This window comes from Neohortaea acidophila (assembly GCF_010093505.1).
Source record: "Neohortaea acidophila strain CBS 113389 unplaced genomic scaffold BDY17scaffold_4, whole genome shotgun sequence".
Taxonomy (NCBI): Eukaryota; Fungi; Ascomycota; class Dothideomycetes; order Mycosphaerellales; family Teratosphaeriaceae; genus Neohortaea; species Neohortaea acidophila.
This window is the reverse complement of record NW_022985513.1, coordinates 1,164,374-1,187,221: the sequence shown is the minus strand read 5'-3', so window position 1 is coordinate 1,187,221 and position 22,848 is coordinate 1,164,374. Positions and strand designations below refer to the sequence as shown.

Genomic DNA, 22,848 nt, shown 5'->3' with positions numbered 1-22,848 from the left:
GATATCGGAGCGAGGACGAGTTGCCGAAAGCAATATTATGTTCCAGACCGAGCTCTCCAGGCCCTGGCGTCATCATACTGCCTTTCCATCTTTTTGTTCAGCACACATTTCCCTCTCTCACTCGCTCATTTCCTGCTCAACCATCCCCTCTCTCCTTAGCTACCCTTTCACGCTCTCAGGGAGGGCCGACAATGGCTGCCCTTCGCGGTCGCAGCGGTTGGCTGCTCTGCAGCAACCCTCGTCTTTCCCCCCAACCGACTGGCCCCCGATCCTTCTCCACCACCCTCGCGCGTGCCTCGTACGACGACACGGTGCACAACCTGCGCATAGGCAAGCACACGCGTGTCATCTACCAAGGCTTCACCGGCCGCGTGGCAACGGGCAACGCCAAAGACTCCATCGCGTACGGCACCAACATTGTCGGCGGCGTTACGCCTGGCAAGGAAGGCGAGCATCTCGGCCTCCCCTTGCTGCCCGATTTGAGGAAAGCAAAGGAGCAGCTCAAGCCCGATGCCACTGCCGTCTTCGTTGCTGCCCCGCAGTGCGGCAAGGCGATTGAGGAGGCCATTGAAGCCGAGATCCCCTTGATTGTGGCCGTGGCCGAGCATATTCCTCTCCATGATATTATGAGGGTGAGCCGTTGACCCAGCGCGTAGAGTGCGGTAGAGACACGCGGTGTAGCAGGTATTAACGTTTCATTCTGTAGGTGACATCCATCCTCAAGACCCAGTCCAAGTCTCGGCTCGTGGGCGCCAATGCCCCCGGCATCATCGCTCCCATCGGCTACTGTAGAATTGGTTTCCAGCCCCTGCCCACTTTCAGACCCGGTCACATCGGCATCGTGGCCAAGTCCGGCACTCTCTCGTACGAGGCAGTGGCTTCCATCTCGAGAGCCGAGCTTGGCCAGAGCTTGTGCATTGGCATGGGTGGTGACATTGTCGCGGGCACCAACATCGTCGATGGTCTCAAGGTTTTCGAAGCTGATCCGGAGACTCATGGCATGGTTATCGTGGGCGAGGTTGGAGGGCGAGCAGAAGAAGATGCCGCGGAGTGGATCAAGGACTATCACAGGCGAGAGAAGAATCCCAAGCCCATTGCTGCGTTGGTCGGTGGCATGAATGCCAAACCGGGCCGCATCATGGGACATGCCGGAGCGTGGGCGGCGAGAGGCGAGCACTCTGCCGCGGAGAAGTACAAGATCCTGCAAGACGCCGGAGCCACAATGGTGGATCACCCCGAGAACTTCGGAGCGGTGATGAAGGAGATTCTGGCGAAAAGCGGGCGGGACGTGAGCAAGATCACGGGCAATCCAGCGGACCAGAAGAGAGGGTATCACACCATGTCTCGACGAGGCATGTCTTCCAGCTCTGCAGCGTTTCGCCCAACTCTGTCTACGCCCTCCCGACGACCGCAACACCATCAACACCAGCGCGGCCTCGTCATCCGCCCTTCGCAAGGCCACGCCATTCTCGAACCCTACCTCGAGAACATCAAAGGCCTAACCCTCTCCACCGACGAAGCACCCGCCGACGCCTTCTACGTCGGCATCACCGTCGACCGCACCGAGCGCCAGCCCTGCATCCGCACCTCCCCGACCACCGACGTCTCCACCTTCCGCGAAACGGCGAAACGCTTCCCCTACGACCAGCGCGAACTCCCCCCGGATACCCTCATCCAGTCCGCAGTCCAGCACATCAACCCGCCCGCCGGCGCCGAACCGCTCGCAAACCTAATCCGCTCGCTAGCCAAAATGTACAAAGACAAAGAAGCGACGACGCTTAGCGGCAGCGTCACCATCTCGCCCGACGGCAAAGTCACCCTGCACGCCAACAGCATGAACCTCGCCTTCGACGACTCCGCCTTCCGCAGCGGCAAGCGGCAAGCCGAAATCCACAACCTGCGCCGCAAAGACCGCGAGCAGCCGGAGGAAGTGGAGGCGGAGAAGGATGGGATCGTGTACGTGCGGATGGACGAGCCGGACGCCAACATCGGTACGCTGGTCAACGGCGCGGGGCTCGCGATGAACACCGTCGACGCGCTGCGCCTGCACGGCGGCAAGGCGCTCAACTTCCTCGACACGGGCGGCAAGGCGACGTCGGAGACGGTGAAGAAGTCGTTTGAGCTGATCCTGCGCGACGAGCGGGTCAAGGTGATTTTTGTCAATATTTTTGGCGGCTTGACGGACGGCGGGATGATTGCTGATGGGATCTTGCTGGCGTTCAAGGAGGTCGATATGAAGAATGTGCCGGTGGTGGTGCGGATCCGCGGGACGAATGAGGAGGTTGGGCAGAAGAAAATTGCGGAGAGTGGGTTGGATTTGGAGGCGTTTGACAAGTTTGACGATGCGGCGAAGAGAGTGGTGGAGATTGCGCGGGGTGGGAAGTGAGGAAGGTAGACTCGTTGGATATGCATTTCTTGGTGCGTAAGGGATTGTAACGGCACTGGAGACTTGGTGTTGTTGGCATGTCCGTAGGTATATCATCCAGATAGAGACTTCTTGCATATGTATCATAACACTCAACCGCCGGATTCACACGTTGGGGAGGAAGTACAGGGGATGTTGAGGAATTGATTGGAACTGCTCACGGTAAAGACACTCATACCCATGTTCCGTCCGATGTGGGACGCCAGAGCGCCTCCAGAAATCAATCCCACGCCGGACCTTCGTATCACCGCCTAGCTCGTGTCGAGTATTGAAGCAGCAGCTTATAGCTGCAAGCATCCCTGCTCTCCTCTCCTAACACCCACCAATCTGCTCCTGATGCACCTCCAGCGTATCGCCGTCTTGCATATCAAGCTACAGAACGTCAGCACCCATGCCACAATGCAAAGAGAGGATGGCAACAACTCACAAGCTCCGGGTTGTCAGTAGGGTTGACGCGCTGCCCATCAAACAAGAAGCGACAGCTCTGCGGCGTCTTGCCCTGCCGCTCGCAAAAGGCGTCCATGAGCTTCTTGAGCTGCGTCGTGCGCTTGATCTTGAAGAAGACCTCGTTGTTGCTGTCCGTCACTTTGATGTTGAGGTGCTCGCTTTGCTGCGCTTGCTCGGGCGCGCCGCCGGCATCGTTGTTGGCGGGCGAGGCCGAGCCGTTTTCTGCCATCGTGGTTGTGAATGGAGTTTGTGGGTGTGATGAGACGGTGGGGAGGGTTTGGCGGCGTGCGCTGACTTGGTTTGAAGCGGTGAGAGGGTGTGTGAGGAAGTGAGAGGAAGGAAAGGGAGCGTTGACTGGGTGGCGCTGCTGTTCTGGGTTGGGCGTCAGTGAGGTGTATGGAAATGAGAGTGAGGGTGTAGGATGAGAGATGAAGAGCAAATGGTGAGTGTGCGAGTATGACCTACCAGGCAGCAAGCAGTGACGTGTGTCAGAAGTGAAGCCGAAGTGAGAGGGGGAAGAAGTGAAGCCGTCGGGTGGAAAAAGTTGACGATGTCGTCCCTCTCCGGCCTTGTGTGATCGACTTCCGCTGACTAAACCCGCAGCAGGTCACATGAGGTGGCGACAACGTGACTTCACATTCACTTCGCAGTGTCTTCCTGCCAACCCATATTCATTGTAAACGAGACCCGGAATCCCGTCGAACAATCGAGGTCATGGTGAGTTGCAAAGGCACCCTACGTGTCTCACTTGCTATCTACTAACGTCCACCTCAGCCGGACATTGAGAAGAGTCTGAAGCACGAGACGCCCTGCCATCCCCTTGCCTGCGCTCTTCAAGGTCAATGGCAGTCCTTTCGAGGATTCCAGACCTGTAATACTAACACACCACAGACTGTGTACAGAAGAACAACTTTGATCAAAGCAAATGCGAGAAGCAGGTGGGTTGGAGGCTGCGAGCGACGTAGCGGTCATCAAGGACCTAATGGTTGCTAATTACGAGTGCCCAGATTGACGAACTCTACGAATGCTGTCGACGCTTCTATGAGCGTAATGGCGATGAAGCATCGGTCGTGAGCTGCCCAAAGGCCAGTCTTCTGAGGTATGATTGCAATTCTCTTCTGCCACCCAACTCCCCTAATGACCAAACCCGAACAGACTCAAAATGAAGCAACGCTCAGAAGGAGTCAAGTAGCCGCTTCCTCACACATAGAACTCCTGAATTGTCACGACGTCCATTTCAATCTCCAACCTCATCTCCCAAAACAAGAAGTCTCGGGATCAGTCAAGTGAACAGGGCGCGCGGGCTTTTTACACGCTTCTTCTTAGGCGACCGGAGCACGCTAGGAGACCCTCAAGGGATCTGTACAAATACTGAGCGAATCGCACCGAGACTCTATTGGTGGCCTGTTTAGACATTGTTGGAGGAAAGAAGAGGGAGAGGCGGAGGCGGAGAGGATTTGATATGTGCGATCACCGACGCCGCCTTAATTCGTGGCATGCTGACAGAAGTCGTGGCATATGAAATTCACTCCCTCCTGCTAGTCTGGTGTAACGTTGGCATGAATCGTTGCTTGACCGCTTCTACCCGCTCCGGCGTTGTGTCTGTTGCTTTGGGAACGTTTGATATCCGACGTTCTTTCGTAAAAACGTGTTCTACGTATTCAAGTCGTCACATCAATCATTGGCGATCGCGCTGCATATCGGAGCTTCAGTATTCACCAACACCCCAATCCGATCTCAAGAAGACAACAATGGCGCCACGAAAAATCATAATCGACACCGATCCGGTTGGTTCCAATAACCCACCCTCTCCAGACATCAAACTAATCAATCACAAGGGCGTCGATGACATCCTCGCCATGCTCCTCGCCTTCTCAGGCCTCCCATCCGAAGTCGAAGTCCTCCTCGTCTCCGTCACGTACGGCAACGTCGACGTCCGCAACTGTCTCCGCAATGTCGTCTCGTTATTCTCCATCATCGAGAAGGAAATGGCGTGGCGTCGAGCTCAGGGCCGGCCTGTGGGCTTCGACACGCTTAGGCAGTCGAAACCGCTTGTTGCTGTTGGCCCGGAGCATCCGCTTGCGGATGAGATGTTGATGGCCGATTTCTTTCGTACGTTGTGCTTGTCTGATGTAAATTGTTCTATTGGAAAATAAGCTAATTCAATGTAGACGGGAGAGACGGACTCGGAGAAATCCATACCAGCGTTGGTATTGGCGTACTCTATCTGACCGCACGTCCACTGACAACGACCGCAGCATCCGCACCTCAGCCCAGCAGATACTTGGAAAGCACTATTCGACGACGCGGAGAGCTCTGCAGATCCCGAACAAACCGCGATAGCCGAAGAGCTGAAGAAGACCGACTCCATCTTCACCGCATCCCGCACTCCCGCGCATCTGGAGATTCTCCGCCTGCTGCGCGAAAACGAGCCGGATACAATCACGATTGTAGCCGTTGGCCCGCTCACAAATCTGGCGTTAGCAGCAGCAGCAGACCCCGAGACGTTCCTTCGGACCAAGGAAGTAGTCGTGATGGGGGGCAATGTCCATCATCCAGGAAATGTACGCCTTAATCCTTGGCCCCAGCTCTCCTCGATCACGCAAGCTAAGCAAATCAATCCACAGATGACCCCCGTAGCAGAATTTAACACCTACGCCGACACCATCGCCGCCGCACGAGTCTACGCCCTCACCTCCCCCAACCCCCACACAACCATGCCCCCCGTCCCCCCAGCACCACCAGGAACGCCCGAAGGAACCTACCCCCCACCCTTCCTAAACCCCTACCCCCCCAACCTCCCCGAGCGCCTCAAACTCTCCCTCTTCCCCCTCGACATCACCGAACAACACCTCCTAACCCGCGGCGCCTTCCGCGCCCTCCTCTCCCCACTCACAACAGCCCACTCCCCCCTAGCAGAATGGACGCAGGCCTTCATGACCGCCACCTTCGCCAAAGTCGAGTCGCTGCACCCGGTCGTGACAGGCGACGCAGTGAGTCTGCAACTGCACGACCCCATGTGCACATGGTACTGCATGACGGCCGAGCACGCGGGGTGGAAGTTTGCCGTGGACGAGGATTTGCGCGTCGAGACGGCGGGCCAGTGGACGCGGGGGATGTGTGTGGTTGATCGGAGGGATCGGCCGAAGAGCGATGATGCCGATTTGCATGAGGTGCGTTTTCTTGTCTACCGCTTTTGCTCTTGTGGAATTGAGCGTAGGGCTAACTTGATCGATTGCATAGGTCGCGGGAGATACTGATGGATGGGTCGGCGGAGGCAAAGGCAACAGACTACGGATATGCATCGACTCGCCTGGCCGAGCGGACTTTGGCGCGTACATGGTGAAGAGGATTTTTGGCCTGTGAGCGATGGAAAGAGTATTCGTCATCTTGTATGCTACATCTAGAGTTACGGTAAGATGGTCGTAGGGGGAGAAGAATAGAGCATGTGTTCAAAGGGCATCTGCGCCCAACCAGAATATGTTTTCGAGTGAGTGGCTATGACCCATGATTCCACCCTGTATACACCGCATCCAACAGGCAAAGAAACCACCAAAAAGGGGCGCCATCGCTAAAATGCGTCGCAAAAGTTACAAATACACTTTCCCCCTACGCCTTCCCCTCCTCCTTCTTGTCAGCGGTATCCATCGCCGGCGCCCCACCAAAAGGCCCAACGCCCAGCTGCGGCGTAGTAGCGTTCGCCTGCGAAGGCGGCTGCCCGCCCGCAGCTTCAACAGGATCACCAGCCACGACAACGGGATCATGAGGCGAGGTGTCCGGGTGGGCGTCGATGCGCACTTCGCGCGACAAATCGCTCTTGGAGCGCTGGGGGCGTGTGAAGCGTACACTGTCGTCTTCGCCTTCGCGGCGCTCGATGGGCGACCAACCGGCCGCGATGGAGCCGGCGACGATGCCTGCCATTGCGGCTCCGGCGAGCGCGGAGTTGGAGCGCGAGCGGCCGCGGGAGCGTCTAGGCTTGGCGGACTCGGGCGTCAGTTGTGCACCGGCGTCCGATTTGCCGTCGTCGTCGGCGAGCTCGTTGTTAGGGGTGCGCGGGAGGCTGGAAGAGGCGCGAGAGCGGCTTGGGGAGCGGGAGTGGAACATTTCCTTTGGATTCTGCATGGCGAACTTGAGGCCGCGGAGACGACCGCCCTTATACTTCTTGATCCACGCGAGTTCGTCGCGGATGTCGAGCAGGGCTTGGTTCATTTCGAAGGGGCTCTCTTCGTCGTTGAGGAGGACCTTTTCGCGCTTGCGTGCCAGGCGCGTCTTGATGAATTGCGGGACGACTTTGGCCGCGAGCTCGTCGGGTACCAGGCGGACAACAACTCCGATGGGTATGGAGATGATACCGAGCACGATTGCGATGCCCCAATCGCTTGGCGTTTGGTGGTAGGCTTGGAAGGCCGCCCATCCTCCGAAGAAGATGATGATGATCTGGGCGCCGACCATGATGCAGAAGATGCCGATGAAGAACCAGTTGCGCAGGATACCTTCGAAGATGTTAAACCGATTGTCGAGCCGGCGGTTGTTGATGGCGTTGAAGATCTGCATCCACACGAACGTGTTGAACACCAGCGTTCTCAGCTCCCTGTTTCCATGCTCGCCGGTCTTGTTCAAAATGCTGGCGCCGGCGAAGTAGAGGGTGAAGGTGACGGCCAACTGGTAAACGGCTTGCCCGATGATCATCTTCCACATGGTAGTGGAGATTAGAGGTGCGGACTTGGGATCGGGCTTTCGGTTGAGGATGGTGCGAGTCGGGGGGTCGGTGGCGAGCGCCAGGGCGGCCATGGTGTCCATGATCAGATTGACCCACAGAAGCTGAACAGCGCTCAGTACCGATTCCTCGTTTTCATTGCTGACGGCGGAGATGAAAGCCAAAGTGACTGCAGTGATGTTGACGGTGATCTGGAACTGAAGGAACTTCCTCACAGCATCGTTCACCGCACGACCCCACATCAACGCCAGCACAATGGAAGTGAAGTTGTCGTCCATGAGGATGATGTCGGACGCTTCTTTGGCGACTTCCGTGCCGGCGATGTTCATGGAAAAGCCCACGTCGGCAGCCTTGAGCGCAGGAGCGTCGTTGGTACCATCACCAGTCACGGCAACAGTCTCGCCCATCTCCTTGAGTCGCTTCACCAGCTTCCTTTTGTCATCGGGTGAGGAACGAGCAAGCACTTGCAGCTTGGGAATGATACTCCTCTGCTCTGCATCGCTCATCTTGCGGAACTCCGGGCCTTCGAGGGCGATACCCCCAGCGGTGAAGATCCCGCACTCCGTAGCGATGGCCTTTGCAGTGAGGATGTTGTCGCCCGTCACCATTCGCGGGAAAACGCCGGCTTTCAGCATGTCTTGCACAGCCTCTGGCACACCAGGTCGCAGCGGATCTTGAATACCGACGAGCCCGAGGAACGTGGTGTTGGTGCAGAGATCCGAGAAGGCAGCTTGGCTCTGATCATCTTCAAGCCGCTTGACGCCCTTAGGTGGCCAGGATGCGGTGTCGAAGTCGCGATAGATGAAGCCAATCGTGCGGAGCGATCGATTGGCGTAGGCGTCAATGAGCGCCGCAATCGTCTTGCGGATGTCGCCCGTAAATGCACAAGTCTCCGTGCCCGTGGTAGGATCGCGCAGGAGTTGGGTGCAGTATTTGAGCATAATCTCACTTGCACCCTTGACAACCAAACGGTAGCCTTTGCCATCCTTGCGCTTGTACACCATGCCCATGCACTTCCGGCTCGAGTCGAACGGAATCATTTGGGCAATCTCGGCGGTGTCACGCTCGACGGTGACGTGTTCCATGGCGAGGTAGTCGCGGGCGAAGTCCAGCAGAGCCGTCTCCGTCTTGGAGCCCACAAAGCGCTGTGCAGCTCCTGGTTCTGATTCGAATGCGGTGGAGTTGATGGCGATGCTCTCCCTCCACAAGTCTTTTACGTCTTGGGCGAGAGTCTTGACGAATTCCGGGGCGGGAACATCATCAAGATGATCAGCAGGCGTCCCCATATCCCCAGCATTGGATTTGGCTGTGCTCGAGAATCGATTAGACGTCCCTATCGCGCCAGCAACCACGGTCATGACGTTTTGCGTCAGCGTGCCGGTCTTGTCCGAACACACGGTAGTTGCGTTGCCCATTGTCTCGCAAGACCGGAGCACACGGACCAGGTTCCTGTCTTTCAACATTCGCTTCGTTGCATAGGCGAGAGCGAGTGTAACAGCCAGGGGTAGACCTTCTGGTACGGCGACCACCACGATGGTGACGGCGGTGATGAGGATTGTCAAGAACTCCTGTCCCTTTTCCGTTGGCGTCCTATGATTATGAGGAAGCTGAGCCGCGAACTTAATGAACAGCACGATGAAGAGGAGAAGAGCGGCGGCACTGCCGATCTTGGCAATGTACTCCGCCAACCCATTCAACTTGTGCTGCAGGGGTGTTGCTTCGTTGTCGTCCTGGAGTGAGAGCATGGTCTTGCCGTGTGATGATTGTATACCAGTCGCGGTGACAATCATCCGCCCGAAGCCTTCGGTCACTTTGCCGCCAGAGATCATGAAAGGATCCATCTTCTTGAGCGATTCGTTGGATTCCACAGCCTGGTAAACCGTATCGGCAGGAACCTTCCTGAGGACATCGGACTCGCCAGTGGCCGAGGATTCGTCGCATCGGACATCGTGTCCGGTGATGAAGATTCCATCGACGGGGAGGATGTCGCCAGGCTCAACCATCAGAACGTCTCCAACCAGCACGTCCACAATATTGATCTCCTGGATCTTGCCAGACCGAACGACTTTGACATCTCGGCTGTCCTTCTTGGCGTTGAGCTTCGCAAATTGCCTCTCCTTCTGCCAGTCGTTCACGGCACCAACAAAGACCACGACGATAATGGCCACGATGATGGCCACTCCTTCGATCCATTCCACTCCATATGGAGGTACCAGCGCTTGGTATATTCCCAATGATAGCGCGATCACCGCTGCAACCGTGAGGACAATCAGGACCTTGTCATTGTATGCCAGCCAAATCAGCTGAAGAAAGCTTTTCGGCTTTCGTTGGGGTAGAGTATTGTCGCCAAAGATCCTTTTGCGGTCCGCAAAATTGCCCGATCCCGCGGCGGTCGAAGTCTGCGTGTTGACAATCTCCGGCTCTTCGACGGCTGTGTTGGCCGAAGCCGGACTGCTCACGGTCGTGGCGTCCTCGAATGTAACTCTCCCTTCCACTTTCGACTCATCCATGCTCAGTCCAGTGCTACGATCGGTTCTCAGCCCTTTCTCCAACCCAGCCAGACCACCGAGTGCGTGGAATGCGCCCAAGCTCTTTGGATTGTACAGCTTGCCCAGCTGTCCCGGAGTGAAAGCAAAGGGGTTGTTCTCCCGCTGGAAGTCGGCCTCGGTGCCTTGGTCGGGATGCAAAGCCTCGGAGGCGGGGAGGACGACCTGTTCGCCACGCTCTTGTCCAAACGCTTGCGATGGATATGACTTGATCGGACTCTCGCTCGGTTGTGTGTTGACGTACGTCACATCGGAGGCGGAAGTTGTATCTGCGCTGGCGTCGGTATCGATACTCGCCCCTCTACTCCGCGGAGTCGGGACGGCAAGGAAGTTGTGTGGGTTGTTCCATTGCGTGGGCGAGGAGATGTTGTGCGGGCTCGTGGGTCGCGAGTCGCGGCTGTCGAAGCTGTTTCGTACTCGTAGTTCGGTGGGTGTGGTGGGTTTCAGCATGGGGGATTTGTCGCCATGGGATGATCTGCCATCATCCGATAGATTGTCCATCTCATGCTCAGGATCTCGTGAGCGATTGCTTAATGATCTTCGCACGGCAGAGGTGTCGATTGTGATTGTCGGGGCGCGAGGACGCCGTGCAGGACCGGGGGAGTGCGAGTCCTTACTCCCGGCGGAGGGAGGAGGTTGAGGATCTGCCATGGCTGCCGTAGGTGTTGTAGCGGCGCCTAGCGATGAGGGAGGAGGGTGGTATGTGCGTGGTAGGGCAGCAGACTGAAAGCGGCTGTCGCAAGATCATACATGTGCACGAAATGCCGGAGGATGAGAATGTCGGGTGGGTATTAAAGGGTAGGACATGTGTCGGCGCCGAGGTGACGTGAGGCGCAGTTGGTTTGACCAAGGCTCGGGCAGCGTAAGAGACTCGAGGCGGTGGCGGTTGAGTGAGAGGGCGGAGGGAGGAGGGTGGAGTCGCGGCAGGGACGGGCTAGAGACTGCGGCAGGAGATTGACGTTAGCAGTGGCGATCATGGGCAGAGGTCAGGTAGTGCGTGACTGCCTCCAGGCAGTGCGGGATAAGGATTAACCAAAGTTGAGGGATTGGCAAATGGGCGCAGCGGGCGGTTGAGTCGAGGAGGCTGTGCTCGGAGAGCCCAGGTTCAATACAAATATTGGCCTCGTCCCCGCGTAGGGTTGTTTGCAAGACACGCCAAGGCTTGGGGGGAGAAGTATACCTATACGGTCAGACGGCCGCCAAGGTCTGGGATGGTCGAGGGCAATGCAATTGCAGGCCGGGGGATTGTGTTGATACGGGACCCCTTGAAGCAGTCTCGTGTTGACAATGACGACAGAGGGTGTCGTCTCGTTTGGGCAGGATGCCGGGGGTGTTTCGTCTGGACTTTGCCCATGCACCCCGTTTGATCAATGGGAATACGGCTGAAGGGGAGTCTTGCAGGATGTGAACAGCAACTGGAGCATCCCATTTGGTCAGCAACATCGCCATATCTCTGCTATGATGGAGGGCGCAAAGTGATCGCCAAGAAGATTGAGGCTGTGCAGCTTTAGAGTTCCGCCGGGCAAACGCCCCGCTTGCCACCCGGCGCCTCCTTGCCCTTTCTAGTTGGCCCTCCGCTAGCCTCAACGGTGGTGGATGTTGTCTCCGTTGTCGAAACTCACTCCTCCGCTTTATCAACATCGAGTGAGGCGTTGGTCTTCTTCGTGTAGGATGTATCCTGGAGTGAAGTTGTCGACACCTGCTTGCACACGCCTTGGACCCCGTCATACCCAACCACATAACACACGGGAAAGACGGAAGGGGCGGCGGCCACTAATGCAGGGAGCTCATCCACTGCAGCGTTTCACGCACGTGCAGTCGGGCTGCACTCCATTCATCAGATTATGCATAGCGACTCTCCATCTCTACAATGCCACCGCTACGCACCCCCCGGCACCCCTATCTTCTTCCCCTTGACACTCCGCCACTCCATCAACATACTCGACAAGAACGCGAGCCCCGCAACAGCAATAGGCAAAATAAACGCCGTCGTAATCGCCTTGTCAAAAGCCGTCAAAACCCCGGGTAGCTGCGCCTTCGCCACCACCTCACGAATATGCGTCGCCCCCGCATTCACCACCTTCAAAGGATTCACCCCGGGGGCGTCTCGCGGCAGCTGCTTGAGCAGCGTGTTGGAGAAGATGTTCTGCGCAATGGAAATGCTGATCGCGCCGCCGAGCGTGTTGAAGAAGATGGCCACCGCGTTGCCGATCGGCATGTCTTTCTCGTCTAGCACCACCTGCACCGCGATGAAGGGAATCTGCACGCACGCGCCGGCGCCTGCGCCCGCGAGGATCTGATACCCGATCCAGTGGCCTTCGCTCGAGTTGACTTGCAGCGTGGAGATGAGGCCACAGCCGATGGTGAAGATGATCGCCCCGAACCACATCGGCGGGTTGTAAGGGCCGAAGATGGTGATGAGGGCGCCAACGGTAATCGAGGCGATGGTGATGCTAACCAGGTAGGGGATGCAACGGATTCCCGAAGACTCGGCGGATACGCCCTTGACACCTTGGAAGTAGAAGGGGAGGTACTGTACGCTATTAGTAAACGTGCTCGTCGTGTTGCGTTAACGGTGGTTTCCTGGAACTCACGTAAATGTGCGTGTAGATGGCCATGGCGAGGAAGGCGGAAAAAAGCGCACAAGCGCCAACCGTCCTCTGCCGCAAGATTCGCGGCGGCATCGTCGCGCCATCCTTCCGCCACACCTGAATGCCGATGAAACAGGAGATGATGAGCCCGAAGCCCAAAAGACACCCCCAAACCCGGCTGTCCGACCAAGGATACTCGGACCCGCCCCATTGGAGTGCGAGTAGGAGACACACGATGGCGCAGATGAGGAAGAAGGCTCCGAGAAAGTCGATCTGCTTCAGCTTGTCTCGGACCGTCATGTCTGTGTATCGTCTGGGGGGATTGGTGAAGACGAAGAAGACCGTAACGAGGGCGACGCCGCCAAAGGGTAGGTTGATCCAGAAGCACCCTGCGATATGTGCGCATTAGCAATTGCTGTCCCCTCAAGGCTTTTGAGTCACTCACATCGCCATGACGCTTGGTCAGTAAGAACACCACCCAATATCGGGCCTACAACAGACGCAATGCTGGCTGCTGGTTAGCAACCAAGCCAATACCTCAAGCAGAAGTCCACGCACCCAAACATAGAAGACAAGGCAGCAAGGTAGATTGCTCTTTTGCGAAGCACCACACTGTAGCCAATAATCGTCATGCCGCCAGAGAAGAGACCAGCTGCTCCCGATCCAGCGACGGCACGGCCGACAATGAGCATGGTCGAGCCAGTCGCTGACGCACAGAGTATGGAGCCAACTGAAAAGTCGTCAATGATGCTGTAACGTCGGTTGCACAAGTACGTTGGCAGCAACTCACGCTCGAAAATCAGCAAGGCGCTCAAGTAGACCCATTTCACGTCAAAGTAGGTGTAGATTTTGCCGAAGGACGGCTGCAAGCTTGTGGTGGTCAGGAGATACGCACTCCCGTACCAGCCGACATCATTGAGGGCGTGGAAGTCGGTGGTGATTCGGGGGATGGCAGTGGCTACATCAAAGAATTACTTCGATATCGGTAGGCAGGAGAATGGGACGGATCAACTCACCTATGATGGTATTGTCTAAAGCGACGACGAACGTGCTCGTCGCAAGGCCAAAAGTCAAGAGAGCAAGTTTAGTGCCGCTGAGGTATTTCGATTCGTCTTCCTCCTGTGCAGCGGGTGCAGCGTCGCCTTCGTTCTGCGTCGTTGGTGCAGCATCGTCTGCTATCACTTCGGGAGTCGCCCCATCCTTCTCTGACCGCAGCTGACCACCCTTCTCGTCATCCTTGGCCACGGCATAATGTTCCACAGCGACGACTCCATCGCCGCCTGCGCTCGACCGTGGATCGTCTTGTACCTGCGACGAATCCGCTGTATCCTTCTTTCCCGCCCGCCTTGCGAGCGTGCGGAGAAACGAGGCCATTGCAGCAGACGCCTTATCGACTCAGCTCGTCCAGAGAATGGCAAAAACCAGGTCAACGGCGGATCGCCATCTTATTAAGAAGGCAGGCCAGGGAGCGCGCATGTGGATACCCTGACTCTCCTGCACGCGCTCATTTTCCCTCCCCCAGTGGGAAAGGATGGATGGCGTGCAGTCGCATCGTGTGCCCGGACGGATGTGTCTCCTTCCGAAACCAGGGACAGGGCGAGTCGTGCCGAGGGCCAACGCCTGGGGAAGCTGACAAGCCGACGCCTCCCTGCTCCTGTTCGGCTTAACTTTCCCTGCACCCCTTCCATCAATTGGAATCCCTGACAGTCTGTTGGGCAGCACGTCGGCTAATGGTTGGCGAGGTTGCATCAGGCCCTCGCAGAGCACAGGTGATCGGCCTGGCTGCTGAGCCTGCACTTTCTCCTCACAGGCGGTTCTCCTTTCCTCTTCAGGCACTGTCCCGATGAGCAGCGAGAGTGGGCAGACAGCCTGACACATCCTACTGGATGATGATCTGTGAGCGGAGGTCAGGATCGTGTCTGCAGCTTTGCCTCTCCATCCACTGCCGACGACCGCCACCGCAGCTTACAAAGTCGTCCGGCGCCGCGTTGACTGCGTTCGATCTTCGCCACAATGGTTCGAACACCAGCCAAGCAGACCATCTTCAATGTCGTACAGGAGCCGTCTACGGCTCCTGTCTCGCAGTCGTCGGGATCGAAGGCTCCCGCAATGGCTCCCCGTCACACCGCGAGCAGCGCGCTCTCACTTTCACCGTTGCCCAGATATGTCCCGCAGTCGTGCACTTACGCTGCGACAGTGCCGCCGTCCGGCAGTGCTGAGCGAAGACACGCTCGGTGTGGCCACAAATGTGCTTGTGGGCGTAGTGATAGCACATTGCTCGTTCGATACGCGGAGCGCGGACTCGCTCAACAGTGTAGGTGGACTGGGAGAGTTGAGGGGGTATGGCACTGTACTCTTCGACGTTCAGGATCGATCTAGGACATAGGCGATAGACGACCATCACTCTTCCGGAACCGTGGCTATTATATCGTGAACGGTCAAAATGTGCGGTGGATTAAAATCCTGGAGCCATGCTGACCTTTGCTTCAACAGACAAAGGCTCCCCGACTCACATGTCGAGCCAATCTGTGGATGTCCACCGTTCACCCGTGCGGAGTATCTTTGTCTTTCCGCTGCCATTTCTATCACCTAGTCATCCAGTCTGCCGAACTATCGCAATGCTTCTGAAACCGGAACCTGACTCTTCCTTTTGGACAAAGCGTTCTCTAACGTTATCGTGGTGGCACAGCTGATCAAATGTAATATCAGAGTAAGTTAGACAAGGAGAATCGGGTGTTTGATTATGAACTATCCCTGCAAAGCCAGAGTCTGGCACCAAGTGGCTAGCATCCTGTTGGCAGGGGAGAAAGCAACGAGGTTCGAACCAGAGTCAGTGCAAAAGGGAAGGGGTCCTCACCGATTTGGCTTGGACCAGGCATTTCCGACAAATCAGGTAGTTTGAAGCTACTTCCCTACTCATTCACTCATGCAAGATTCATTATATGCGTTGTTCGTCTTTTCGCCGAAGTTGTTGCCTGGTGGTCGTGACTCACGTCTTGCTGCATCGTGCGCACTGAAGAATTCAATCACGGCGGCGTGCATTTGATGAGTCAGCAGCAAGGCTGAAGTCTCATTCGATATCGGACATATGTAAAGCGTGTTCACCACTATCTGGCGTGAAGATAACGAAAAATGAAAAAGTAATGTTCGCCATCGCTCCAGCACACAGTCAAAGACCGCGGCCTGCACTCCGGCTTCCAGCTCACGCTTTGGTAACATAGCGGCTACAGTCACCGAGTGACGTGCCACCAGCACCAGCATGCAATGAACATGAATCAATCTGCGCATCTCCGCCCGCCAGCAACGAGTGACATTGAGGGTGTCAAAACGTGCTGGATCACTCCAACTGTAGCCCCAGGTCCGTGACGCCACCTGGGAAAGGAGTGCTTTGAATGGGCGGGAGATGCGTTCCAGGCATACGCCGGACTGGAGCGCGGCGTCTCAGTGGCGTATGCCACTTGGGAGTGTAGGGTGTGCGCCTTGTATCGCCCAAGTTGAAATGCTTGGCACCAACCAGCTTGAAGTAGATTTAAGTTGAGGGAGAGAACGATGAGGGTTTTTTATTCACGGAAGGGGACTGCACGGAACGCGGTTGGATGAGTCAGCGCGCACAAGGCTGCACGTGCTTCATTCACACCACACGCATAGCACCTGCAATATCGAGGAGTGAGCATTGCGGCGGGTCGAGTCTCGTACGCAGCTCAACCGACACCCCTATGACTAGCAGCGAGCGACATTCGAGGTCAAACTACATACCGGTCGAGCTCCTTCCGTAAAGAGAGTACGCTTTACGCTGTCCCCCGCTTACGTCACTACTCACTTCTTTCCACCGCCTGCCAGGTTCCGTGTATCAGCCTTGTCTGATTTCTCTGCACCTCTCTCTTTTATAATCCTCATATTCTCCACATCTACATCGCATCTCACGAAAACAAACATAACGAGCCACCACCCACCACCTTACAAGCCCGACATGGACGTAAGCATCCCTGCCTCCTCCCAATCCCATCACCCCACTAACCCCCCCAGATCTTCACCCTCTCCAGCTCCGCCTACCTCAGCCTGCAAGGCACCACCCTCCTCCTCACCCCCTCGCTCCTCGTCTCCCTCACAGCCCTCGAGCCCCGCCGCCCCACAGACCTCGAAACGTACCTCAGCCGCGCCCTAGGCCTGACGCTCATAATCCTCGCCCTCCAAATCCTACTACATTCCAACTTCCTGCCCTCCGCCTCCTCCTCTTCCGCCGCCCCGAGCACATCCCAAGATATCAATCCCTACGACCAGCCTAGCCTGATAGTCACGACGGGCTACCACGCCCTCACGGCTTTCCATCTGTACACGCAGCTCACGCGGAATCAGAGCAATTTCGCCTTTTCGCTGGGATGCGCGTGCAGTTCGCTGCTCTTCTGCTTGGGCATGTGGACGATTTTGTTTGGGGGGAGTCAGGGGCGGTTTAGCAAGACGACGGGCGCGGATAAGCATACGGGGAACTGGCCGTTTGGGAATGCGGCGAGTGCCAAGGCGCAGAAGAAGGAGTGGAAGGGGCAGGGGAGGAAGGAGATTTAGTGGGGAGAGGATGTGTTCAAGTCCACTTGTGGAGTGCCTCGAGAGGTTCGGAGTTGGTCAAGACGGGTCTTTGTCTCTGCCATAGTGGTTGAACTTCTTCTCTTCGCTTTTCCACTGTTACAAGTCTTTTCACCCATGTCTACTTCTCAGCTCTACCGCCTTCTACAGCTACGGCGGAGGCGGAGCCGCGATAGCAGTCCTCACATCCTGCGGAGTGTTGTGCAAGCTGCGCAATCGCTCGCGCTCCTCGTACTCCGCCATGCGCTGCGCGAGATAGTTGTCATACGGGTCTGCATCCCCATCAAAGCCGCCGCCACTGTGGCCAGTCGGAGGCGGCGAGGGCGAACGCGCCTCATCCTCATCATCATCGAGAGGCGTGGTGACCACCGTGTCGTCAGCTTCCATGACATCCTGCACACGACGAGCTTTGCGGAACGCCGGCGTTCCTCGGGACCATTGCAGGGCCTTTGCAGGCTGGATATCATTCTGCATGGCGTCGCGCACCCGCTCATCCACAGCCTGCAGGAGGTCCTCCTTGTCGGCGCGCGCGAGTTCGGACTCCAGCACGCCTTCGAGCAGAATCTCCTTCAGATCCCATTCGTGGCGGCGCGCTTGCTCGAGCGCGCGACACTCGCGCTTCAGCTCTTTCTCCTCCTGTTTCGCCCAGTGCACTTGGCGGCGTAGCAGGCGCATCAGTTGGTCGGCGGTGATGGCGCTCTCCCAGCCGGTGAAGTGGATGTCTTTGGGGTAGGTGATCATGAAGCCTGGTTGGCCGGTGATGGGGTGGTAGGCGGGCTGGTATGTGATGTTGTCATCGTGCGGGGAGAATTTGATGGGGTTGCCGTCTTCGTCGTGGGTGGGAGGGGGTGGGCGGAGATCGTCTGATGGGAGCGGCGTGGCTGCTGAAGCGGGCTTGGTGACTGGCGTGGTAGCGCTGCTGGTGCTGGGGGATTGAGAAAGGTTGAAAACGTTGCCGTTGCTGAGTCGGAGTTTGATGGAGGACTTTTTCGTCCCAAGAGGCGCGGGATCGTTGGCTGGACGTGCCGGCTCGGGTTCGTGGACGGTGCGCATGTGCTTGGCCAGCGCGTCGGATCGGGTGAAGGCTTTGTCACATTCTGGACGGACCCTCATTAGCAAGGACATTTTCGATCCCGCGGCTGGGATCACTTACCAGGCAAGGCACAATAATACGGCTTCTCCTTTGTATGACTCCTCATATGGGCCTTCAATGCATACCCACTCGGATGATTGCTCGTCTTCCGCTGACACTCTCCCCACTCGCAAACATACTTGCTCTTCTTGGGCACCCCAAACCCCGTAATGCAATGCGTGGTCTGCACATGGTCCACCAGCTCATCGTTGTTCTGCCCGTCCCCGAAATCGCAGTCCTTCCACATGCAAAACGTCTGCGCGTCCTCCTTGAGCGCGTACTCGTTTTGCGAAGGCGAGCCGGGGGCACTGCTTAGACCATCCGAGGAGATGGAGACGATGTCGTCGTTGTCTTCGGCAGGTTGGCTGGACGGGGCGCGGTCAAAGGTGTGGAGTAAGGAAGTCGCCGGGCCGTTGCCAGTTTTGCGTCGTTTGGACGGTGGAGGTTGAGGGTGCTCGCTGGGTTCTACGCTGAGGCGGGAGGAGGCCACCGCGGTGCTGAGGCGGTCTTCTGCATCCGAATCGGCGGAGGGCGGGTCGGAGAGATCAGATGACGCTGGCGAGTGAGCCATGTTTGAGGTGGGTGTTTGAATGTGCGATATGCGCGCAATCGCAACGAATGGACGCGCTCTTGAGGGTCGTTTGATTGATTTTGAGAAGTCGTTCACGTGCAGAGGGGAGGAAGGAGGTCGCGGATTGAAAGGGAAGGAGCGCGGCCGAGATTTTGCCGAGCGAGATTTCTCCCGCGCTGACCACTGACACGAGACACTTCGCTCACATATTCATCCCGATTACCATTTTGACTTCACTTGAATATTGATGGGCAGACGGAGGTGCTGTAAGACAAGCCTGCGGTGTTCTCGAGCCGACAATCCGTGCTAGGTAAGTTGAAATTATCCAGTCCTTCACCTCCTCCTCCTCCTCCTCCTCCAAGGCGCATATGATGATCAAAGAGAATTCTGCAATGCTGAGGGTTCCTTCGGAAGCCTAATGCGGACCCATTCTAACCTACACTTGAGCTGAGCGCCGAAAATGAGAAAGATCTGAAGTCAAGAGAGGCATTGTTGGCATTGAAGCTGACTCTTAGCAGGTCATCAGACGTCCATCAGTCCATATACTCTCGTTCGAGGACAGCTAGACCCCGTTAAACTCCTCCAGCGTAGGGCTGTCTCCAAACTCCAATTTCGTCAAGAAGCCCTCCGGGTATCTTCCCCCCGAAATCTCAATGCCAGCTATGAGACTGTCAATCTCCTTCAGATCGTTCTCGCTCAGCTCCACATCCACCATGTTCTCCTTCACCCGTTCCGCAGTAGTGGCACCAGGGATGGGGATGAATGTAGGCATGCCCGGCTTGCGACTCTGTGCCTTCACCCACGCAATTCCAATCTGCCCCGGCGTGCATTTCTTCTTCTTCGCCAGCTTCTCCAGCTCGTCTACAAGCTTGAGGTTCTTGTCAAAGTGCTCTGGCTGGAAACGCGGCATGTGTCTTCGCATGTCGTCCTCCGGGATGTCCTCCGGCTTCCTGACCTGGCCCGTGAGGAACCCACGTCCGAGTGGCGAGTAGGCGACAATGGGAATGTCGAGCTCCGCGCACATCTGAGCGATGCCGTTGTCTAGAATCTCCGTAGACCAGAGGGAGAACTCGACCTCCACTCCCACAATCTTCGCCTCCTTGGCCGCGCGGCGAATAGTCTGCGCACTGCACTCCGACAAGCTGATACCCCCAATCTTCCCATCCTCGACGAATCGGTTTGCCTCGCGCATCGTAATTTCAATCGGCGTGTTGGGATCAACCCGCGCCGGCTCCCAAATGTCCAGCTTCTTCTTCCCATCCAGCACCCGCAGACACTCCTCAATGCTTCGTCTCGTGTTCGCCGCGCTGCCATTGGGAACGGGCCGGCCAACGTCCGCCCCGCCCTTGACGCTGAGCACCACCTTCTTCGCATCCGCGGGATACTTGGTGAAGTACTCGTTGAGCAGATGCAGCGAGTTGCGCTCCGGCGGGCCGTAGAACTCGCCTCCGTTCCAGAAGTTGGCACCGCTGGCCAACGCCGCTCTCATTGCTTCGAAGGACTGCTCCTGGGATGGAGGCTTTTCGCGCCAGGTCAGGCCCATGAGCCCATAGCCTGTGCTGCCGATCTTCTCGCCGACCACTTTGATTTCCGGCTTGTCGAGCCCGAGGGCCGCTTTGGCTTTGTCGACGACTCCTGCCATGATGTTGTTCCGGATTGAAACTTGTCGGAGATTTCTTGCAAGACGTGGACTGCAGACTTGTGGGAGCAGCAGAGATTTATACTCACTTCGACGTGCCTAATTCCACCCGGGTCGATTGTGCGTATTTGTGCTGCTAAGTCCGGTCACGTACTGCGGGCGGATATAAAGAGCTGGTCAAAGTGTAGGCGAGTGGAAGTTCGGCTTTTCTATGATGCAATGGCCTCGATCCGTCCTGTCAACTTCATCCTCAGGTTCCTAAAGTCCATTGAGCCACTTTAAAGTCCGAATCACGATGCGACGGCCGCGTGGTGTCTTTGCCAATGAGAGAATACTGCAGCCTTACCGCCGCGTAGTCCATGATGTGTAGTAATCGACTCACCGTCGTCGTCGGCATGACTGGTTCACTAGAGGTCCGAAAGCGAGCTGACGAGACCACGCAACGAATTCCGAAATGACTCGAGCCGGAGTTCAGCCCAACTATCATATTCTTCTGTATAAATTGGCCGGTCGCAGCACGAGGCAGTAGACACAGTACATCGTTCTGAAGGCTCCAGGAAACCCTCTGGAAACCCCACTGAACACGGCCATCGCGCAGCGTCTCCAGCCATGACTTTCCAGCTCCTCCCCCTTGAGGAATCCGACGTGCCCAACATGATGAACCTCATCTGGGAAGCGCACAACGGCGAGGAGCGATTCAAAGTCCTCTATACCAACGGCCGCACGCCCGAAATCCGCGCGCACCAAATCAAGCAAATCCTCGACGAGTGGCGCGAGCACCCGGAGCGCCACAAGTACATGAAAGTCATCGACACCGCGCTCCCGGATGACGACCCGCTCGGCAAGCTCGTCGGCACGTCGCACTGGGATTTCCGCGCGCACGAGCGCACCGCCGCCGACCTCGCGGAGCAGGAGAAGAAGCGCGCCAACCCCGCGCCCCCGCCGCCGGGAGTCAACGTCGAAGCGGGCAAGGCCGTCCGCAAAAGCATCAACGACGCCAGAGAGATGCTGGCGGGCAGTAAGGCGCACGTGTACCTTGTCGGCTTGAGCACGCGGCCGAGCTATCATCGCAAAGGCGTCGGCAGTCTGCACTTGCGCTGGGGCCTTGGGGAAGCGGATCGGCTTGGGCTGCCGAGTTATTTGTCCGCGACGCACATGGGCGTGCCGCTGTACAAGAAGCATGGCTTTGAGACTGTTGCGCCGTTCAAGCTGGATCCGGAGATGTTTGGCGAGGATTCGCCGTTGAAGTAAGTTTGGTGTCTGGTGTGCGCTGCGCTCGGAGACGATCTTGCTGACAATGTGTGCTTCAGTGGGGAGTGCATGTACAGACCTGCGCGGCCTGCAACGGCGACGTAGAGGCACGCGCTTCATGTGAAGGCGTCAGGTCTTGGAGAGCCCGTGCAGGAGCTGAATTGAGGTGAATGCCTTTATGCGCATAAATGGGAAGGTTAGATGTAGTTACGGCTGCACAAGATGATAGCATTTCCGACGCATGACTAAGTATAGTAAATCATAAACAGGCATACTCTACGGCGAGAATAGCGAAAGCATCATTCACCATGAATCGTCAAGCTTGGCCCAATGCTCCCAGGGTAGCATATAACTCCCCGTCAAGTCCTCCATCTACCCATGCGTAATCTTCTTCACAATCCCATCCTCCGAAGTATGAATATTCAAACTATCCACCCCGTCAGCACAAGCAATCTAAACACCAGCAAAGAGCCCGAAAGGAACTCACCGATCAGGCTTATGATCCATCGTCATCATATCCCCCTCCTTCACAATCCGGTGTTCCTTGGGGAGATTCGATTTCGCAAACGTCTGCAGGCCACATTAGCATGTACAATACTATCCACGTGAGAGGAGAAGAGACTTACAGTTTCATTCGACGAGTCGCCAATCTTCTTCCCCACAAGCTCGTTCGTCCATTGCGTGCTCTTGTCTGTGTTGCCGTCTTTGGACTGCAGGCCGGGCACGACGAGAGGCATTATGAGGGGCTGCGTGGGGTTTGGTTTTGAGGAAGTTTGGAGGTAGTGAGTGACTTTGTCTTTTCGATGATCGTCTAGTTTTCGAGGTCGTTGGGGTTTTTATATAATTGTAGAGAGAGGGAGGTCGAGTTTACAGACTGGATGGACCGTCACTAAGCGCTGACGTCGTCTCGCCCAGACAACTTCCAGGTGGCTGTGGCTGCCTTGCAGG

At 56.8% G+C, this 22,848-nt stretch overlaps 13 protein-coding genes across 13 annotated transcripts; 5 read left to right on the top strand and 8 right to left on the bottom strand.

The window, feature by feature from the left end:
• Positions 1 to 39: 39 nt before the first annotated feature.
• Positions 40 to 2,521, top strand: BDY17DRAFT_295530 (succinyl-CoA synthetase-like protein). Its single transcript, XM_033733309.1, has 2 exons — positions 40 to 632; positions 707 to 2,521. The coding sequence occupies exons 1-2, from the start codon at positions 192 to 194 to the stop codon at positions 2,384 to 2,386; spliced, it is 2,121 nt and encodes a 706-aa protein (XP_033590945.1). The 5' UTR covers positions 40 to 191; the 3' UTR covers positions 2,387 to 2,521.
• Positions 2,522 to 3,408, bottom strand: BDY17DRAFT_295529 (ubiquitin-related domain-containing protein). Its single transcript, XM_033733308.1, has 2 exons — positions 2,853 to 3,408; positions 2,522 to 2,797 (listed from the first exon to the last, which is right to left on the bottom strand). The coding sequence occupies exons 1-2, from the start codon at positions 3,099 to 3,101 to the stop codon at positions 2,738 to 2,740; spliced, it is 309 nt and encodes a 102-aa protein (XP_033590944.1). The 5' UTR covers positions 3,102 to 3,408; the 3' UTR covers positions 2,522 to 2,737.
• Positions 3,409 to 3,525: 117 nt separating this feature from the next.
• Positions 3,526 to 4,432, top strand: BDY17DRAFT_295526 (uncharacterized protein). Its single transcript, XM_033733307.1, has 5 exons — positions 3,526 to 3,589; positions 3,647 to 3,710; positions 3,764 to 3,810; positions 3,880 to 3,971; positions 4,028 to 4,432. The coding sequence occupies exons 1-5, from the start codon at positions 3,587 to 3,589 to the stop codon at positions 4,062 to 4,064; spliced, it is 243 nt and encodes an 80-aa protein (XP_033590943.1). The 5' UTR covers positions 3,526 to 3,586; the 3' UTR covers positions 4,065 to 4,432.
• A 191-nt stretch (positions 4,433 to 4,623) lies between these two features.
• Positions 4,624 to 6,238, top strand: BDY17DRAFT_248703 (Inosine/uridine-preferring nucleoside hydrolase domain-containing protein; the record flags this gene model as incomplete). The annotated part of the gene is made up of 6 exons (XM_033730928.1): positions 4,624 to 4,659; positions 4,711 to 4,984; positions 5,044 to 5,078; positions 5,131 to 5,436; positions 5,500 to 6,045; positions 6,116 to 6,238. 6 exons carry the CDS (start codon positions 4,624 to 4,626, stop codon positions 6,236 to 6,238), a joined length of 1,320 nt encoding a protein of 439 aa, XP_033590942.1.
• A 243-nt stretch (positions 6,239 to 6,481) lies between these two features.
• BDY17DRAFT_248506 (uncharacterized protein) lies at positions 6,482 to 10,786 on the bottom strand (the record flags this gene model as incomplete). Its single annotated transcript, XM_033730917.1, has 1 exon — positions 6,482 to 10,786. One exon carries the CDS (start codon positions 10,784 to 10,786, stop codon positions 6,482 to 6,484), a length of 4,305 nt encoding a protein of 1,434 aa, XP_033590941.1.
• Positions 10,787 to 10,935: 149 nt separating this feature from the next.
• Positions 10,936 to 12,119, bottom strand: BDY17DRAFT_127072 (uncharacterized protein). Its single transcript, XM_033729373.1, has 2 exons — positions 11,316 to 12,119; positions 10,936 to 11,076 (listed from the first exon to the last, which is right to left on the bottom strand). The coding sequence occupies exon 1, from the start codon at positions 11,873 to 11,875 to the stop codon at positions 11,324 to 11,326; it is 552 nt and encodes a 183-aa protein (XP_033590940.1). The 5' UTR covers positions 11,876 to 12,119; the 3' UTR covers positions 10,936 to 11,076; positions 11,316 to 11,323.
• On the bottom strand, positions 12,015 to 14,337 carry BDY17DRAFT_278928 (putative major facilitator superfamily transporter; the record flags this gene model as incomplete). Its single annotated transcript, XM_033732021.1, has 6 exons — positions 13,743 to 14,337; positions 13,517 to 13,684; positions 13,285 to 13,456; positions 13,172 to 13,233; positions 12,730 to 13,115; positions 12,015 to 12,668 (listed from the first exon to the last, which is right to left on the bottom strand). Exons 1-6 carry the CDS (start codon positions 14,098 to 14,100, stop codon positions 12,015 to 12,017), a joined length of 1,800 nt encoding a protein of 599 aa, XP_033590939.1. The 5' UTR covers positions 14,101 to 14,337.
• A 165-nt stretch (positions 14,338 to 14,502) lies between these two features.
• BDY17DRAFT_295513 (uncharacterized protein) lies at positions 14,503 to 15,703 on the bottom strand. The gene is made up of 2 exons (XM_033733306.1): positions 15,206 to 15,703; positions 14,503 to 15,146 (listed from the first exon to the last, which is right to left on the bottom strand). Exons 1-2 carry the CDS (start codon positions 15,304 to 15,306, stop codon positions 14,792 to 14,794), a joined length of 456 nt encoding a protein of 151 aa, XP_033590938.1. The 5' UTR covers positions 15,307 to 15,703; the 3' UTR covers positions 14,503 to 14,791.
• Positions 15,704 to 16,696: 993 nt separating this feature from the next.
• On the top strand, positions 16,697 to 17,289 carry BDY17DRAFT_323227 (uncharacterized protein; the record flags this gene model as incomplete). Its single annotated transcript, XM_033736976.1, has 2 exons — positions 16,697 to 16,702; positions 16,753 to 17,289. 2 exons carry the CDS (start codon positions 16,697 to 16,699, stop codon positions 17,287 to 17,289), a joined length of 543 nt encoding a protein of 180 aa, XP_033590937.1.
• A 168-nt stretch (positions 17,290 to 17,457) lies between these two features.
• Positions 17,458 to 19,010, bottom strand: BDY17DRAFT_309624 (uncharacterized protein; the record flags this gene model as incomplete). The annotated part of the gene is made up of 2 exons (XM_033735353.1): positions 17,458 to 18,404; positions 18,461 to 19,010. 2 exons carry the CDS (start codon positions 19,008 to 19,010, stop codon positions 17,458 to 17,460), a joined length of 1,497 nt encoding a protein of 498 aa, XP_033590936.1.
• Positions 19,011 to 19,226: 216 nt separating this feature from the next.
• Positions 19,227 to 21,014, bottom strand: BDY17DRAFT_295508 (NADP-dependent oxidoreductase domain-containing protein). The gene is made up of 2 exons (XM_033733305.1): positions 19,529 to 21,014; positions 19,227 to 19,320 (listed from the first exon to the last, which is right to left on the bottom strand). The coding sequence occupies exon 1, from the start codon at positions 20,650 to 20,652 to the stop codon at positions 19,573 to 19,575; it is 1,080 nt and encodes a 359-aa protein (XP_033590935.1). The 5' UTR covers positions 20,653 to 21,014; the 3' UTR covers positions 19,227 to 19,320; positions 19,529 to 19,572.
• BDY17DRAFT_352863 (uncharacterized protein) lies at positions 21,015 to 22,104 on the top strand. The gene is made up of 2 exons (XM_033738226.1): positions 21,015 to 21,896; positions 21,960 to 22,104. The coding sequence occupies exons 1-2, from the start codon at positions 21,259 to 21,261 to the stop codon at positions 22,003 to 22,005; spliced, it is 684 nt and encodes a 227-aa protein (XP_033590934.1). The 5' UTR covers positions 21,015 to 21,258; the 3' UTR covers positions 22,006 to 22,104.
• On the bottom strand, positions 22,105 to 22,757 carry BDY17DRAFT_295505 (uncharacterized protein). The gene is made up of 3 exons (XM_033733304.1): positions 22,527 to 22,757; positions 22,388 to 22,470; positions 22,105 to 22,327 (listed from the first exon to the last, which is right to left on the bottom strand). Exons 1-3 carry the CDS (start codon positions 22,635 to 22,637, stop codon positions 22,273 to 22,275), a joined length of 249 nt encoding a protein of 82 aa, XP_033590933.1. The 5' UTR covers positions 22,638 to 22,757; the 3' UTR covers positions 22,105 to 22,272.
• Positions 22,758 to 22,848: the final 91 nt, after the last annotated feature.